General features: G+C 34.9%; 1 protein-coding gene across 5 annotated transcripts in view; it reads left to right on the forward strand.

The window, feature by feature from the left end:
• IFT88 (intraflagellar transport 88) overlaps positions 1-20,144 on the forward strand; it is a 174,550-nt gene that overhangs the window by 48,528 nt on the left and 105,878 nt on the right. For all 5 annotated transcript variants that reach the window (XM_077158807.1, XM_077158806.1, XM_077158805.1 and 2 more), the window contains 2 exons: positions 3,074-3,160; positions 4,176-4,275. In XM_077158807.1, the coding sequence (XP_077014922.1) occupies positions 3,074-3,160; positions 4,176-4,275 (187 nt within the window). The remainder of the gene's footprint in view (positions 1-3,073; positions 3,161-4,175; positions 4,276-20,144) is intronic.

A 20,144-nucleotide genomic window follows, 5' to 3' on the forward strand; every position in this document is an offset into this window, starting at 1 on the left:
ACTACTCTGTATGTCCTATAATCAGCAATCCCTTGTCCCAACCAGCTAGTTGACTGTTCTCCCACAGTGTTCTGTAGGAGGGCTCAGTGACATGCCTTCTACACACAGAGCAGATTATAGGACAGCAGGTCCCTCAGGCCACCACCAAGCAGATTGGGGCAGACATATTTCCTCCCAGGATGTGCAGGAGGGTTATTCTGCTCCCTCCAGAACTGGGACCAGGAACCCACACTGGGAACATGGGCCAGCTCTGTTCCACTCTTGAGGGAGCAGAGAAGTTGCCAGCCAGGGCAACACAAAATCCTACTGCTTTTGCGTAGCTTTTTCTTGTTTCTGTTACTGTAATCCTTTAACTGTTTTCTGGAGCTAAGAGGGATATGTTTTTTGCCACTTCTTCCTGTTGTTCAAAGTTCTTGTGGGAGACAGAGCCCTGAAAGTGTTCATAATGCTGTCTTATTGGGGATGGGCTCAGAGTCTCTGCTCTTGCTACCTTTCTTCAACATTGTACTAGGGAAATTCTAGGTAGGGAAATTAGGCAAGAAAATGAAAGAAAGATATCCACATTGAAAAGGAAGAAGTGAAACTGTCTGTGTTGATAGATGACAATATCTTACATGTGGAAATACTAAGACTACACTAAAAAATTACTAGAATTACAAACAAGTTCAGCAAGTTTACGTAGTTCTCAGTATACCAAAATGAAGTGTACTTCTATATACTAGCAGTGAACTATCTGAAAATAAAGTTAAGAAAATTCCTCTACAATTGCATCAAAATGTAAATATTTAGGAATATTAACAAGAAAAGGTGCAAAACTTGATCCGAAAACTCATAAACATTGTTGAAGGAAATTAAGCAATATAAATAAATGGAAAGACATCCTTTGCTCATGGATTGAAAAATTTAATATTGTTAAGGTGATAGCATTCTCAAAATCAATCTACAGATTCAACACAATCTCACTGTGGTTTAGAACCACACCGAGTTCCAAACCAAGATGGGGGAAATAGGGGAAGATAGTTAAAGGGTACGGGGTTTCTTTTTGAGGTGAACATTCTTAAATTGTGGTGATGGTTACACATATTTGTAATGTACTAACAACCATTGAATTGCACACTTTAAACGGGTGAATTGTATAGTATGTGAATTATATCTCAAAGCTTTCAAAACAACAACAACAACAACAAAAAACTTTTGGCATAAAACATAAAGGAAATCTCTGGGATCTAGGGCTAGGCAAGCAATTTAGACCAAACCCTCAAAGCATAATCCATACAAGGAAAAATTGATAAATTGGACTTCTTCAAAACGAAAAACTTTTTTTTGTGCTTTGAGAAATACCCTGTTGAGAGAATGAGAAAACAAACAACAGGGTGAGAGAAAATATTTGCAAACCACTATCCGACGAAGAACTAGTATATAGAATATATGTGAAGAATTCGAAACTTCAACAGTAAAAAAGCACTCCAATTATAAAATGGGCAAAGTATGTATAAAGAAACATTTCATTAAAGAGACTATACAGATGACAAGCCCATGAAAATGTACTCAACATCGTTAGCCTTTTGGGAAATGCAATTGAAAACCATAATGAAATTATCACTACACACTTTGCAGAATAGCTAAAATAAAAAGTACTGATAATACCAAATGTTGACAAGAATGTGGAGAATGGAGATCACACATACATTGCTGATGGGGATATAAAATGTTAAAGCCACTCTGAAAAAACATTTTATTTAGTAGTTTCTAAAAAAATGGAAACATGCAACTTCCATATTATCTAGCAATTTCACTCCTAAGCACTTATCTAGAGAAGTGGTTTGGTTCTCGCAAAAATCTGCACACAAACTTTTATAGCAGCTTTATTTTTTTTATAACAGCTTTATTTGTAATAGTTGAAAACTGGAAACATCCCAGATTCTTTCAACAGATGAATGTTAAACTGTGATACATCTATTTAGCAGGGAATATTATTCAACAACAAAAAAGGAAACAAACTTGATTGAATATCCAGAGAATTGTGCTAAATGAAAATAAGCCAATCCCAAGAACTTATTACTGTTTGATTCCATTCTTATGTTTAAATCACAAAATTATAGGGATGGGGAACAGATTTATGGTTGTCAGGGGTTAAGGAGGCAGTAGGGGGCAACAGGGAAAGTGAGTGCAGTTATATGAGGGCAAAATGAGGGAGACTAGTGATGGAAATATTCTGTATCTTAACTTTATCAATGTCAGTATCCTGTTTATGATATTGTACCATAGTTTTGCAATATGTTACTATTGGATGACTGGGTAAAGGATATGCAGATTCTCCTGTATCATTGCTTACAAATGCATGTAAATCTACAATTATCTCAAAAAAACTTTAATCATTGGCAAGAATAACATTAAAAAATGTTAAGTGACTTGGAAAGATAGTCTCTTCATGTTAATACAGCATATTGAGTGGAAAGCAGATTATAAGAATGTATGTACAAAAATAGTAAAACGATAATATTTACCACATTATTTCTTTAATGGCTAATTTTACTCTTTTTTATTTGGTGCACAGGCCGGGAATCATATCCAGGTCTCCAGCGTAGCAGGCAAGCATTCTACCTCAGAAACACCCATGCGCCTCCGACTGTTTATTCTTTATGTAACTTCTATTGCACAATCTTGTGTCTCTTCGGTATAACTTCCTTTTTTTCAGTTAGTAAGAAGGTATTATAGGGCGGGTCATGGTGGCTCAGCAGGCAGAGTTCTCGCCTGCCATGCCTGAGACTTGGGTTTGATTCCCGGTGCCTGCCCACGTTAAAAAAAAAAAGAAGAAGAAGGTGTTATAGCCCAGAAAAAAAGAGAAATGAACATTGATAACCCAGAAAGCAGTAATGCCTTCCTAATCATATTTCCTAATCATGGCTTTTAACCTGACTTGTAAACAGATTTCTAATGTAACTGTCCATCATTTAGTAGATTTTTATGTATTATTTTTGATAGATAATGTTTATACTTAAGTTTTTAGAAATAAATCCAAACTATTCTTTTACCATGTTTCTAAATAAACTTTTTTGTTTGTTTGATGTAGGAAAGCCATGGCCGAAAAATACATCATGACAGCTGCAAAACTCATTGCTCCTGTAATTGAAACGTCTTTTGCTATAGGTTATGATTGGTAAGAGAGAGATTCACTATAACTGGATATGGCATTTTCTTTTCATAATGTTTACTTTATTGATTTAAAATTAATATTGTTATTGGAAAAGTGAATAAAATAATTAAGAATATTGATTTGGACTTATCAAGCAGTTAATATTATATGTTAATATTAATGTAGGTAGCTTTAAAAACTTTAGTATGATATATTTCTTTTTTTTTCATGTCATCTCCCAAGCTAAGTACTTAGGGCAAATGTGTTACCATTTGATAAGAGATTATGTGTTACATAGGTAGGCATCCATTTCCCTAGATGGAACTTGGCATTTATTTCAATGAAGTTGCCAGATTTCAGAAAACACGGAAAGCCTAGTGCAAATTCAATTTTTAGTAACTTTGAAGAAAGATTTTTTGTGTATTGATGAAACTTTCTTACACAATTTTTCAGAAATTGCCATATGTATATGTGAATATGAATGTATGTGTATGTGCATATATATAGATGTGTTTTGAATATATCGTATATATTTATGTATATATGTACTCTAATGTATATGTATAGATATACATTAAAAATTATGCAAATATCTACACGTATTTTTTATTTGAGAAGTTGTAGGTTTACAGAAAAATCATGCACAAAATACAGAATTCCCCTATACTACCCTATTACTAACATTGATTGCTACATTTGCTACAATTGATGAAAGTACGTTTTTGTAATTGTACTATTAACAATAGTGGTTTACTCCAGGGTTCACTGTTTGTGTTGTACAATTCTATGGATGATAGCAGTTCAATTTTTATTTAAAATTCCATAAGTTATTAGAAGTGGTGATAATATAATGAAAAATTGGGTAATGAAATTAGTATATAACTGAAAAATTCAGTAAATGAAGGCCTCCATAGGAGGAAATCAAGTACTTAGCCTTACATAACACTAGGGAAACTTTAACAAGCCTTTGAAATGTCACTCAACAAAACTAAAACAAAATAATCATTAATTATTTTATTTTCACTCTTTACATTTTTAGGTGTGTTGAAGTTGTGAAAGCCTCTCAATATGTAGAGCTAGCAAATGATCTAGAAATAAATAAAGCAATTACATACTTGAGACAAAAGGACTTTAACCAAGTAAGTTTTAAAAACATATTTTAGGTAGAATTTCAAGTCAGTTGGTCATGGCAATAAAATCAGGAAACTCTGTTCTAGAATATTGTCATCTTTGAAGTAACATGTGAAGTTGAATAACGTTTTTATTTATCTTTCTAATTTAATTTCCGTAAATATAGTATTACTTTATTTTAACTTCGGTTTGTCCTGTTTCTTAAATGTGAATAATTTTCATTTGAAGTATGGTTGCTAAATTACCAAATCATATTCTTGTCAAGAGTAACTTTCCTCTATACATTTCCAAACTGTTCCCTGAAAGCCTAGGATTTTACAGAGTTAGAGATTATATGTAGGGAGCATGGAGATGAGGCCTGAATACACCCCTAATGCTTCTTTCCCACCCTTGTCACCAGGGAAACTTTATATACTTCCCTTATATTGGTATATGTATTTGGTTTATTACATTGCATTGGGAATAAAAGCTTCTTATTGCTAACCCTAAGGGATCTCTCTCTAGTAGCACTGCTTCCATACTAACATAGGTGGAAGTGGGCATGTGCTACCACTTTTAATAGCCTGCCTCACATGGCTCACCCTATGACCTGAAACACACTGAGACAAGACCAGAGAACTTCAACAAATTACAAGGAAAGAGGAAGTAACAAGAGAATGCACATAGAATGAAACTGCTATTCTAGTTTATAAAACCAACAGTAAGCACCATATGTACCTGCAGGTAAAAACTTAGCTCCTTTTTAGGTTGAGACCCAGAGAGCAAGGGCCAGTGAAAGCCACAAAGTCTTCCCTACATCGTGTTCCAAGCCTTTGTTTTCAGTTTTTCCTCTTAGTTAAGGAGCATTCTCTTGTCTGGGAGATGACAGGAATGACCAACCTTTTTATTTATTTATTTTTGCTTTTATAAAATTTTTCTTTTTCAATTACATGCTCATTGTAACAAATCCAAACAATACAGAAGTGAGTAAATGAAGCAGAGAAAGTCCTCCTCCTTGCAGTTACAGACTGTTTTCTATGCTTACGACGAGTGATATGGAGGGTGATGGAAACCAAAGCACAGAGAAACTCTGTCTTACAAATACTAAGCATAAGCAAGAAAAATGCAAGGCTACACTTTGTAATGGTTAAAAAAAAAAGTGGAAATGATTCAAATATCTGTCCCTTTGTGAATGAACAAACCATAGTACATCTATACAAACGAAACTCTTCCCAACCACCATTTTTGTGGGGGCCAGGTGACCTGGCTCCATTCTGGGATCTACCACTGACCAGCTCTAGAACCCAGGGGAAAGGTTTCATTTCTCTGTGCCTTTGTTTTCTCATTTGGAATATTGGATAATATATCTCATGAGGTTGACCAGTCATTTTTTTTTTAATTTTAATTTTTTTAAAAATACCAAACAAATGCAAACATTCTTAACTTTTGATCATTCTGTTCTACATATAATCAGTAATTCACAGTATCATCACATAGTTGCATATTCATCATCTTCATCATTTCTTAGGACATTTACATCTATTCAGAAAAAGAAATAAAAAGAAAACAGAAAAAAATTTATACATGCCATACCCCTTACCCCTCCCTTTCATTGATCACTAGCATTTCAGTCTATTAAATTTATTTTAATATTTGTTCCCCCTATTTATTTTTTATTCTGTATGTTTACTTTTCTGTTGATAAAGTAGATAAAAAGAGCATCAGACACAAGGTTTTCACAACCACAGTCACATTGTGAAAGCTATATCATACAATCATCTTCAAGAAACATGACTACTGGAACACAGCTCTACATTTTCAGGCAATTCCCTCCAACCTCTCCATTACATCTTGACTAACAAGGTGATATCTACTTAATGCGTAAGAATAACCTCCAGGATAACCTCTCGACTCTGGAATCTCTCAGCCATTGACACTTTATTTTGTCTCATTTCACTCTTCTCCCTCTTTGACCAACCATTTTTAAGAAGAGTGGACAAAAATACCATCTACTCATAGAATATGAGAGTAAAATGAAGCAACCTGGCATTTATGTTGTAATTACATGATAATTAGTACAGTACCCTGTGGTGGTTCTAGTACATATATGAGTGCTTGCTTCTTGGCATTTACACAGCACTGAAGTCACTTCGAACTATTTTAATATCTGCTATCATTTGATCATCACCACTCTTTGTCATTAATAATGCCACTGATGACTCAAACATTGTTTGTCTGATACCGAGCATTGGGTTCTCAGCCTAATGTGCTCAAATGACCAATTCCTGAGACACCAGAGTTTCAAGAGAGAAAGAGTTTACTGCTAGGGGTGAAGCAAGAGATCAGATAGCCTATTGCCTAAACATCTGTCTCCAAGAACTGCAGTAATTCTGATAGTTGTATAGTATCAAAAGATGGCCAGGTTTTAGGATAATAAGCACAAGTGGCTTGAGATGATGAGGTTAGAGATGATCTAATTATTGAGCATGTGCAGATTGATTACATGCTTCACTTAAAGTTACTGCTTATCAGGCAGGACTGTTTTATCTATCAAGATAGCCCTGAAATCAGGGTGGGTTAGTTCTGGACTGACTCAAGGCCCTTTATTAACAAATGTTTAAGTGATCATAAAACTCTTATAAAGTCAAAAAACTGGATAAAAGGGGTACAGCCACGAGGCTTTTTACAGTCACTAGGGCACAAGATAAACGGTATGCAATCATTATCAGAGATCAGGGGAACTGGATTACGTTTCAGAGATTTCAAGTATTTCATCTGTGAATTCTAAATTTATACCAGAAAGTAAAATATATATATATCTGTATAATGATTCAGTAATCATAATCATCCCCTAAATCCTAACTTCTTAGTTACATTTCAAATAAGTGAAGTATAACAAATTGGTTTTTATTACCGTGTTCAAGTGGTCTATGTACTAAAACAATTATTTGTGTGTATGAGAAACACTATTATAGAGTATATAGAAAACCATGTGTACCAATTTTCTTTTTTTATTAATTAAAAAAAAGATTAACTAACACAACATTTAGAAATCATTCCATTCTATATATGCAATCAGTAATTCTTAATATCATCACATAGATGTATGATCATCATTTCTTAGTACATTTGCATCGATTTAGTAAAAGAAATAGCAAGACAACAGAAAAAGAAATAAAATGATAATATAGAGAAAAAAATAAAAATACAAAAATACGAAAAATATATATAAAAAAACACAGACGCAAACAAAAAAAACTATAGCTCAGATGCAGCTTCATTCAGTGTTTTAACATAATTACATTACAATTAGGTAGTATTGTGCTGTCCATTTTTGAGTTTTTGTATCTAGTCCTGTTGCACAGTCTGTATCCCTTCAGCTCCAATTACCCATTATCTTACCCTGTTTCTAACTCCTGCTGGACTCTGTTACCAATGACATATTCCAAGTTTGTTCTCGAGTGTCAGTTCACATCAGTGGGACCATACAGTATTTGTCCTTTAGTTTTTGGCTAGACTCACTCAGTATAATGTTCTCTAGGTCCATCCATGTTATTACATGCTTCATAAATTTATACTGTCTTAAAGCTGCATAATATTCCATCGTATGTATATACCACAGTTTGTTTAGCCACTCGTCTGTTGATGGACATTTTGGCTGTTTCCATCTCTTTGCAATTGTAAATAACGCTGCTATAAACATTGGTGTGCAAATGTCCGTTTGTGTCTTTGCCCTTAAGTCCTTTGAGTAGATTCCCAGCAATGGTATTGCTGGGTCGTATGGCAATTCTATATTCAGCTTTTTGAGGAACCGCCAAACTGCCTTCCACAGTGGTTGCACCATTTGACATTCCCACCAACAGTGGATAAGTGTGCTTCTTTCTCTACATCCTCTCCAGCACTTGTCATTTTCTGTTTTGTTGATAATGGCCATTCTGGTGGGTGTGAGATGATATCTCATTGTGGTTTTGATTTGCATTTCTCTAATGGCCAGGGACATTGAGCATCTCTTCATGTGCCTTTTGGCCATTTGTATTTCCTCTTCTGAGAGGTGTCCGTTCAAGTCTTTTTCCCATTTTGTAATTGGGTTGGCTGTCTTTTTGTTGTTGAGTTGAACAATCTCTTTATAAATTCTGGATAGTAGACCTTTATCTGATATGTCATTTCCAAATATTGTCTCCCATGTGTAGGCTGTCTTTCTACTTTCTTGATGAAGTTCTTTGGTGCACAAAAGTGTTTAATTTTGAGGAGCTCCCATTTGTTTATTTCCTTCTTCAGTGTTCTTGCTTTGGGTTTAAGGTCCATAAAACCGCCTCCAATTGTAAGTTTCATAAGATATCTCCCAACATTTTCCTCTAAGTGTTTTATGGTCTTAGACCTAATGTTTAGATCTTTGATCCATTTTGAGTTAACTTTTGTATAGGGTGTGAGATACGGGTCCTTTTTCATTCTTTTGCATATGGATATCCAGTTCTCTAGGCACCATTTATTGAAGAGACTGTTCTGTCCCAGGTGAATTGGCTTGACTGCCTTATCAAAGATCAAATGTCCATAGATGAGAGGGTCTATATCTGAGCATTCTGTTCGATTCCATTGGTCGATATATCTATCTTTATGCCAATACCATGCTGTTTTGACCACTGGGGCTTTATAATATGCCTTAAAGTCAGGCAGCGTGAGACCTCCCGCTTTGTTTTTTTTCCTCAAGATACTTTTAGCAATTCGGGGCACCCTGCCCTTCCAGATAAATTTGCTTATTGTTTTTTCTATTTCTGAAAAATAAGTTGTTGGGATTTTGATTGGTATTGCATTGAATCTGTAAATCAGTTTAGGTAGGATTGACATCTTAACTATATTTAGTCTTCCAATCCATGAACACGGTATGCCCTTCCATCTATTTAGGTCTTCTGTGATTTCTTTTAACAGTTTTTTGTAGTTTTCTTTCTATAGGTCTTTTATCTCTTTAGTTAAATTTATTCCTAGGTATTTTATTCTTTTAGTTGCAATTGTAAATGGAATTCGTTTCTTGATTTCCCCCTCAGCTTGTTCATTGCTAGTGTATAGAAACGCTACAGATTTTTGAATGTTGATCTTGTAACCTGCTACTTTGCTGTACACATTTATTGGCTCTAGTAGTTTTGTTGTGGATTTTTCCGGGTTTTCGACGTATAGTATCATATCGTCTGCAAACAGTGATAGTTTTACTTCTTCCTTTCCAATTTTGATGCCTTGTATTTCTTTTTCTTGTCTAATTGCTCTGGCTAGAACCTCCAACACAGTGTTGAATAATAGTGGTGATAGTGGACATCCTTGTCTTGTTCCTGATCTTAGGGGGAAAGTTTTCAATTTTTCCCCATTGAGGATGATATTAGCTGTGGGTTTTTCATACATTCCCTTTATCATTTTAAGGAAGTTACCTTGTATTCCTATCTTTTGAAGTGTTTTCAACGGGAAAGGATGTTGAATTTTGTCAAATGCCTTCTCTGCATCAAGTGAGATGATCATGTGATTTTTCTGCTTTGATTTGTTGATATGGTGTATTACATTAATTGATTTTCTTATGTTGAACCATCCTTGCATACCTGGGATGAATCCTACTTGGTTATGAAATATAATTCTTTTAATGTGTTGCTGGATTCGATTTGCTAGAATTTTGTTGAGGATTTTTGCATCTATATTCATTAGAGAGATTGGTCTGTAGTTTTCTTTTTTTGTAATATCTTTGCCTGGTTTTGGTATGAGGGTGATGTTGGCTTCATAGAATGAATTAGGTAGCATTCCCTCCACTTTGATTTTTTTGAAGAGTTTGAGCAGAGTTGGTACTAATTCTTTCTGGAATGTTTGGTAGAATTCACATGTGAAGCCGTCTGGTCCTGGACTTTTCTTTTTGGGAAGCTTTTGAATGACTGATTTAGTTTCTTTACTTGTGATTGGTTTGTTGAGGTCGTCTATTTCTTCTTGAGTCAAGGTTGGTTGTTCATGCCTTTCTAGGAGCTTGTCCATTTCATCTAAATTGTTGTGTTTATTAGCGTAAAGTTGTTCATAGTATCCTGTTATTACCTCCTTTATTTCTGTGAGGTCAGTGGTTATGTCTCCTCTTCCATTTCTGATCTTATTTATTTGCGTCCTCTCTCTTCTTTTTGTCAGTCTTGCTAAGGGCCCATCAATCTTGTTGATTTTCTCATAGAACCAACTTCTGGTCTTATTGATTTTCTCTATTGTTTTCATGTTCTCAATTTCATTTATTTCTGCTCTAATCTTTGTTATTTCTTTCCTTTTGCTTGCTTTGGGGTTAGTTTGCTGTTCTTTCTCCAGTTCTTCCAAGTGGACAGTTAATTCCTGCATTTTTGCCTTTTCTTCTTTTCTGATATAGGCATTTAGGGCAATAAATTTCCCTCTTAGCAGTGCCTTTGCTGCATCCCATAGGTTTTGATATGTTGTGTTTTCATTTTCATTCGCCTTGAGATATTTACTGATTTCTCTTGTAATTTCTTCCTTGACCCACTCGTTGTTTAAGAGTGTGTTGTTGAGCCTCCACGTATTTGTGAATTTTCTGGCACTCCACCTATTATTGATTTCCAACTTCATTCCTTTATGATCCGAGAAAGTGTTGTGTATGATTTCAATCTTTTTAAATTTGTTAAGACTTGCTTTGTGACCCAGCATATGGTCTATCTTTGAGAATGATCCATGAGCCCTTGAGAAAAAGGTGTATCCTGCTGTTGTGGGACTTAAATATCTGTTAAGTCTAGCTCATTTATTGTAATATTCAAATTCTCTGTTTCTTTATTGATCCTCTGTCTAGATGTTCTGTCCATTGATGAGAGTGGCGAATTGAAGTCTCCAACTATTATGGTAGATATGTCTATTTCCCTTTTCAGTGTTTGCAGTGTATTCCTCATGTATTTTGGGGCATTCTGATTCGGTGCGTAAATATTTATGATTGTTATGTCTTCTTGTTTAATTGTTCCTTTTATTAGTAGATAGTATCCTTCTTTGTCTCTTTTAACTGTTTTACATTTGAAGTCTAACTTGTTGGATATTAGTATAGCTACTCCTTCTCTTTTCTGGTTGTATTTGCATGAAATATTTTTTCCCAACCTTTCACTTTCAACCTATGTTTATCTTTGGGTCTAAGATGTGTTTCCTGTAGACAGCATATAGAAGGATCCTTTTTTTTAATCCATTCTGCCAGTCTATGTCTTTTGATTGGGGAATTCAGTCCATTAACATTTAGTGTTATTACTGTTTGGGTAATACTTTCCTCTACCATTTTGCCTTTTGTATTATATATATCATATCTGATTTTCCTTCTTTCTACACTCTTCTCCATACCTCTCTCTTCTGTCTTTTCATATCTGACTCTAGTGCTCCCTTTAGTATTTCTTGCAGAACTGGTCTCTTAGTCACAAATTCTCTCAGTGACTTTTTGTCTGAAAATGTTTTAATTTCTCCCTAATTTTTGAAGCACAATTTTGCTGGAGATAGAAATCTTGGTTGGCAGTTTTTCTGTTTTAGTAATTTAAATATATCATCCCACTGTCTTCTAGCTTCCATGGTTTCTGCTGAGAAATCTACATACACATAGTCTTATTGGGTTTCCCTTGTATGTGATGGATTGTTTTTGTCTTGCTGCTTTCAAGATCCTCTCTTTCTCTTTGACCTCTGACATTCTAACTAGTAAGTGTCTTGGAGAATGCCTATTTGGGTCTATTCTCTTTGTGGTGTGCTGCACTTCTTGGATCTGTAATTTTAGGTCTTTCATAAGAGTTGGGAAATTTTCAGTGAAAATTTCTTCCATTAGTTTTTCTCCTCCTTTTCCCTTCTCTTCTCCTTCTGGGACACCCACAACATGTATATTTGTGCGCTTCATATTATCATTCAATTCCCTGAGCCCCTGCTCAAATTTTTCCGTTCTTTTCCCTATAGTTTCTGTTTCTTTTTGGATTTCAGATGTTCCATCCTCCAGTTCACTAATTCTATCCTCTGTCTCTTTAAATCTACCATTGTAGGTTTCCATTGTTTTTTTCATCTCTTCTACTGTGTCTTTCATTCCCATAAGTTCTGTGATTTGTTTTTTCAGACTTTCCATTTCTTCTTTTTGTTGATCCCATACCTTCTTCATGTCCTCCCTCAATTTATTGATTTGGTTTTTGAAGAGGTTTTCCATTTCTGTTCGTATATTCAGAATTAGTTGTCTCAGCTTCTGTATCTCATTTGAGCTATTGGTTTGTTCCTTTGACTGGGCCATATCTTCAGTTTTCCTGGTGTGATTTCGTTATTTTTTGCTGACGTCTGGGCATTTAATCAGATTTCCCTGAGTGTGGGACCCAGCAGGTGGAAAGACTTTCCTGTGAAGTCTCTGGGCTCTGTTTTTCTTATCTTGCCCAGTATGTGGTGCTTGTCTGTCTGTGGGTCCCACCAGCAAAAGATTTTGTGGCTCCTTTTACTTTGGAAGACTCTCGCTGCTGGGTGTGTGGTGGAGACAGAGGAAAGGTTGTAGGTTGGTTTTAATGGCTTCAAATTGTGAAGTCCTGGGATCTGAGTTCCTTGAGAGAGGGATTCCACCTGAGTTGTGTTTCACCCCTCCCATGGGGAAGATTCAGGTGGTAGAGAGCCCTGAAAGCAGCCTGTTTCTGTGTTCGGGGCAGTTGTAACCTATGTAATCCCAGCGCTGAGCCCAGAGGCAACGAAGCCTCCATAGAAACAGCCGCAGAAGGCTCTGTTTCGCCCCCTTTCCTCTTTTTCATTTAGCCCAATTGGCGATTTTCGCCTTGATCAGTTTCACCTGAGCTGAGGGCCTGTTTTTCGTAGTCAGAAGTTGTTCATTAATGCCACTATTGGTGTTAGGTTGGGCTCAGTCTCTACTACTGTTGGAGACTCTTTCCTTTCCCTCCGGGAAGTCACCTGTCGGGGAGGGGTGCCAGCCACTGCGGCTTGGGGAACCACTATTCCGATGCTCCCAGTTGGCCCGGGAATTGCGTGTGTGGAAGTGGCTGCGGTCGCCGGCCACCGCGGCTTGGGGGACCGCTTTTCCGAGGCTCCCAGCCGGCTCGGTAAGCTGCGCGTGGGGGAGGGGCGCCGGCCACCGCGGCTTGGGGAACTGCCAATCCAAATCTCCCAGCCGGCCCGGGAAGCTGCGTGTGTGGAAGGGGCTCCGGTCGCCAGCCACCGCGGGTTGGGGGACTGCCGCTCCAAGTCTCCCAGCTGGCCCGGGAAGTCGCGCGTGGGGAGGGGCGCCGGCCACCGCGGCTTGGGGAACCTGATCCAAAGCTCCCAGCCGGCCCGGGAAGGAGGAAGGGAGCTCCGGCCGCCAGCCGCCGCGGCCCGGGGAAGCGCGCGCCTCTCGGGTACCTCACCGCAGCAGAGACTCTTAGCTGGTCCAGCCATTCCAGAATGGGGTACGCTGTGTGTCTGGTCTCTGTCGTGGCTCCAGGAGCTGTTCTGTACTGTTTCTAGTTCTTTAGTAGTTGTTCTAGAGGAGGAACTAAGACCCGCGCGCCTTACTAAGCCGCCATCTTCTCCGGAAGTCCCCAATTTTCTTTTAACACTTTATTTTTAAATTGTTTGAATTGCCATACTTCTTGTTTTAAAAATTGTGTCCATTAAGGAATAAACTCATAATTTTTTCTTATTAAAGTTCCTTTAAAGCTTTTTTTATTGTGTTGCTTTCCTAGTTGTCATTCAAAATATCTTTTCCATTTGTATTTTCAAGTTTTTAATATCAGAAATACTATTTCTGTTTTCTTTTCAACATTGCTGCTTTCATTTTATGTTTCTTTTGTTTGTCTATTGTAAGTATGAAGAGGTACGTATAATAAAATCTTAGTTTGAAATGAACACATTAGTTTAAAAAGGTTTGGGTTATTCATTTGATAAAGACTACTTTATTTACAATTCAAGGCAAAAGATTCTGTAGCTGATTCTAAATACTTTTCTTTAGATGCTAAAATCTGGTTATTTATGATGGTGATGTCATTTGTAGTTATCTTTGTAATAGAGAAAACTCTGCCCAAAAAAGCAGCAGGTAAAGAAATGAAGGAGTTTGTTTAGGGGCCAGTGATGACCTTAGGAACAGACTTGGCAAGAGAAGCCAATTGCCAGATAGCACCAGTCAGAGAAGAAAACCAAACAGAGGATGTATCTGTTTTCATAATGGTGGGGGGTTTTTTTGGGGAAAAAAATTAACCATGTTTGAATGAAGCTGCATCTGAGCTATAGTTTGTTTTTTTTTTCATATATATTTTTTGTATTTTTTATTTTTATTTTTTTCTCTTTATTATCATTTTATTTCTTTTTCTGTTGTCTTGCTATTTCTTTTTCTAAATCGATGAAAATGTACTAAGAAATGATGATCATACATCTATGTGATGATATTAAGAATCACTGATTGCATATGTAGAATGGAATGATTTCTAAATGTTGTTAGTTAATTTTTTTTAATAAAAACAAACAAACAAAAACTAACCATGTTTATTTTCATTATTTGTTTTTCCATTTATAACTGAATTTAATCTTAACTTTAAATGACCTTTTGTCAGTTTCAATAATAAGATGGTTTATATCTTAGTTTTAAAAATAGAAATATTGGATATACATTCATTGAACATGTAAAGAAAAATTATACAATGACCTATTTATTTGAACAAAAAAACGTGTGTTCCTTTTATTAGAAGAGTTATATTTATATAGCCTTTTTAGAATAGTTTATAGATTAGAAACTTAAAATATGAAATATGTTTTAATTCTACCAAGTATGTTTAAATGGACATTTTAATTTCTGAATGACTTTGTTAATTCTTTTAAGAGTTTCTTTATTATTGCTATTGTTTGTGCTTTGTATTTTGTGTTTTGGATATAAATATTGGAGAACAGCTTTCTTTCCCTCTATACTTTATCGCGAGGAGTTTAACTGCTATGAGTTATTTCTATTCAAGTGCTTTATATTTTTAAGAAACACTTTTTTTCTTTCAAATTCTATTGATAGTCACACACCACACAAACTATCTAAAGTATACAATCACTGGCTTACAGTATCATTACATACTTGGGCATATATCCCCATGATCAACTTTAGCCATTTTTATTACTCCAGAACAGAAATAAGAATAAAAAATGAAATCCAAATCCTCCCAAATACCTTTATTCCCTCCTATTATTAACCTGTAGTATTGGTGTGATAAATTTGTTACTGTTGGTGAAAGAACATTAAAATATTACTGTTAATTATAGGCCATAGTTTGCAATAGCTATGTTTTTTCCCATATACCCCTCTATTTTTATTATTATTGCTTTTTTACATTTGTGTTAGTTCATGAAAGAACTTATTTACATACATGAGTTTAAACAACCACTTTCAATCAAATTCACCTAGAATAAAGCATTATTAATTATAATCCCAATAATGAGCTACTGTCACCTCTGTCCATTCCCAAACATTTAAGTTCAACCTCATTAACAATTCTGTACAAATTAGGAAACTGTTCCCCCTTCTCTAGCTTCTGTTTATCTCTAGGTACCCTGTCTTCTACATTTTAAGGCTCTAAGTTTACATGTTCTAGTTAGTTCATATTAGTGAAATGATACAGTATCTGTTTTGTGTCTGGCTTATTTCACTCGGCATTATGTCCTCAAGTTTCTTCCATGTTTTCACATGCTTCAGGACCTCATTCCTTCTTACTACTGCATAATATTCCATCATATGTATATACCACATTTTGTTCATCCACTCATCTTTTGATGGACTCTTGAATTGTTTCCATCTTTTAGCAATTGTGAATAATGCTGCTATGAACATCAGTGTGCAATAAAATATATTTTTAATCATGATACCATATAAAAGTAAAGACTAAAATATTTTAATTCTTGTTCAAAATGAAACGTATTTCATAAAACTTAGAGATTGAAAATAGCAATGGCTTTTGATAGAAAACCTTTAATTAATAGCTGTGAAGGTTGTGTAAAGAGTTAATAAGCTTCTATGGAATAACCAGTATTATCAGCAGTCAGTTTTGAGGTAAGCTCAGGGAACTTCTTGGCAGTTTTATAGAACTTTCCAAGAAAGTAAGAAAGAAAAAGAATGTCAGTAGTGGGAGAATAATGTTTGGGTTTTTCTCTTCAAGTTTACTTTGTAGAATTATAACTACCGACCTAAGGACATCCAGTGGTTTTCTTTTAAGTTATCAAAAACCCTTTACAAGAAAAACAAATTATTCATTTTTTAACCAAGGCATATTGAATCTAGTATTTTAAAATTTTCTGCCCTTAAAAAAAAATGAGTCAGCATGTTTAATGGTAGAAATATTGCTTGTTTCTTGTATTCTCTCTTCCCTTCTGGGAACTCTAGTTACATTTATATTAGATCTTTTCATTGTGTTCCTATATGTCTCTTACATTGTTTTCTGTGCTTTTCAGCCTTTTCTTTGGCTGTCTTTTATTTAGTCTGAACATTTTCTGGGATCTTAGCCTTCAACATCTGCTTACTTTGGTAGCAGTGTCTTCAAAAAATACTTTTAGTATTTTGTTTACATTTTCTAGATGTTCTTTCTGAGAAAATGGTCTGCTGTTAGCTAGTCTGTTCTAATCAGAAGAAGAAATCCCAGGATTACTATGTAAAGAGTAAATTTAATCCTGTCTCTTATTAAAATTTTTCAACCCCCCCCGCACCATCCCATAGTGTAGATAAGTACCAATAAGATAAAACTTAACATGACTCACAAGAATTGACATTTACAACTGGTACCAGTCCTCTTTTCAGCTGTATCTAATCTGCTGTTAACTCTAGTTACATTTATATTAGATCTTTTCACTGTGTTCCTGTATGTCTCTTATGTTTATCTATTGTGTTCGTAATTTCAATTATTGTGTATTTTATTTCTAGAATTTCCTTTTTCCTTTTATAAATTCTAATTCTCAAATGAAATTCTCATAAGATCATCTGTTTACTTAAAAATTTTAACCTACCACTCTTGTGCCATTCCCCATTCCTACATTCCAGACACACTGAAATTTTTCCAGCTGTATGCTTGCCTGTAAAATCATGCATGCTCTCCCTAGAGTGCCGTTCCTCTGCTGCTCTGACTGGCAAACTCCTTTCAAGATACACAGTCTGAATGTTATCTTTTCAGTGATACATTCCTTGAGTTTCTCAGCATTTACTTTCTCATATTTTTTTTTAATTGAGTCAATTTACACAATTTTTTTAAAGGAAGCAAATAAAAATTTTGTTTTAGAACCACCAGCAATGGATATCTTAATCAGCTTAACCATAGGCATATTTAAATAAAGTATCCATATAATCATTGTACATTATTTTATTATCATAGTAGGGTTTTTTTCTGTACCCGTAGAATGACCTGGAGGGCTGATAAAAACACAGATTGCTGGGCCTCATTTCCAGAGTTTCTCATGCTTGGACTGGGCAAGAGCCTGAGAGTTTTCATTTCTAGCAAATTCCTAAATGATGCTTAGGCTGCTGGTCCAGGCACCAAACTTTGAAACCACTGTACTTTACTCTTTCCCTATTCAGAGCAGCTCTTCCATGTAAAGAACAGTTATCAAGCATAGGTTGTATTTCTTCTTGCTTTTTTGTTTTCTCCCTCTACCTATACTGCATGTATTTGGTACAACTATATTCATAACTTTAAAATAAGTTCAGTGTCTAAAATAAAAAAATTTATTTTGGTGTTGAAGATCTTTAAGATACTAACAAACATTTAGAATGACAAATCATTTAAAGATACTTTGAAATTTAAAAAAAAAAGAAATGAAATAAATGGGGAGATACTAGGAAGAGATGGTTTTTAAACTGTAGACTTTTTCTTTCTATGAAGGAAAAATGCTCCTTTGAAAAGCTTATTGAGTACATTGTGCTAGGTGTTTTTCTAGACACTAGGACAATATCAGTAAGGAAAACAGACAAATATCTCTACCTTCATGAAACTTACAATGTAATAGAAATATTGAATTTCTGGATGGATCTTTCAATAAGATTGCTGGTGATTCGTTTAGAAATGAAATAGTAAGAATTTCATGAAAATGGCATTGTAAAAATGAAATAACTTTGTTTAAAGTTCTAACATAGCTTTAAACTTAGTAACTTCAATACATTTAGAGATTAATTTGCTGAAAAGCGTTTTAAGTTTCCAATCTCCAAATCAGAGCATTTCTTCTTCATTTGATTATTTTTCTTCAGTTGATTCTTTACAAAATTCTACAGAACTGAAAAAATGATGTATTTGTAGCTATAAACTCTAGTTTCATAGATAAATTTTAATAAGTTTGACATGTACTTAAAGACTCATAAATACTAATTCATTTAACAAATATTTTCTGAAATGAGCACCCATTTGAAGAACTCTGTATTGCGAGAAAGAGGGAGACATATAGAAGATGAATGAGCCATTTGTGTTATCTTCAGTTAGCTTGTATATTGGGGATGCAGTTGTTCAGTTGACCCAGCTTAGAATTACAATACAATATTGTCACTGGAGGAAAATTTACTTTATTTCAGATAATTCTATTACTTAATAGCAATGAAAGTAGGTATTTGAGCCTAGGTTTCCTGATTCTTATGACTATTACCCCTCTTCTCTGCACCAAACACTGGCCTTCCTCTAAAACATGAGATAAATTAGAGCCAATTTGTTTTTTAACTAGGGCCAATATTTGTAATAGCTTACCTTTTATATGACTAGAATGTATTTTATGGCAATTTATATTTTCAGATTACTATATTGCAAGTAAATTTAGTACATATATTATAAATGAAACTTAACATTTCCCTTATTTGATTTTTTTATTTACATATTTTAATCACTGTGCCCACTCTATATAAAGGCTTGTGATGGTAAGATCCCTAGAAGGAATCTTAGAAATATTTATATCCAACCCCTCTCTTTTGTAGAGAAAATATATGGAAGTTTAGTGTTAATTCCTTATGACTTTGAAATAAGAAACAAAACTTCTAGTCCCATGTTCTTACTACTATACTACATCGTGCTGCTCTTCCTGCCATTTTAACATCTTTTTAATATATATATCTAATTTGTAGAATTATAACTGTTGGAATTATTGGTTTAATTCAGTCAATATAGAAAAGTCAATCATTTGTTGTTTATTGCATATGTACATAAATATTAAAATACTGAATTTTAATATTTGTATTTGGGTTGTAATTTTAAATGGCATTTTGAGAAACAAAAATGGAGGTAAGAGGAGAGGTTTAGGCTATAAGAATGGGATTTTTTTCAGCATATATAGTATTTAAAGGTATGCATAAGACCACCCAGGTAATGTATAGAAAGAGAAGGAAGTGTAGAATCATATTCTGCCAAACTCCATAGGTGAGAAATCTGCTAAAAAGACTGAAAAGCGAGCTAAAGAAGAAGAAAACCTTGAGATATAGTGCCACAGAAGTCCAGGGAGGAGAGAATTTCAAGGAGGGTAATGCTAGAATTTGTTCATTGTCACTGAGAGATTGAATAGTATGAAAACAGAAAAGAATCTATTGTCATTGGCAACATGGACGTCCTTGATGACCTTGATAAGAGCAGTGTTAGTGCAGTATTGGGAGAGAAACTACATGAAGTTTCTTGAAGAGTATCTGGCAGGTAAGATGGTAGAAACAAATGGTTTTGGTAGATATCCCTTAAGAAGCTTGGCTATGAAAAAGAAAAGAAAGATGAAACAGTGGTGAAACGGGATGAGCAGGCAAAGTGAAATGTTTGTTTATAAAGGGAAAGGAATACAAGGACATGTTTGTTTTTATTAATAGAAGAGCCTGTCTTAGAAGTGCCTGCTGATACAGATACTGGGAGAAAGCAAGAAAGGAAGGAATGCAGAGCAAACAAGAAAGAACTGGCCTTTGGTTAGGGGAGAGTACTTTCATTGAATGAGA

Source organism: Tamandua tetradactyla, chromosome 4 (assembly GCF_023851605.1).
Source record: "Tamandua tetradactyla isolate mTamTet1 chromosome 4, mTamTet1.pri, whole genome shotgun sequence".
NCBI classification, from domain to species: Eukaryota; Metazoa; Chordata; class Mammalia; order Pilosa; family Myrmecophagidae; genus Tamandua; species Tamandua tetradactyla.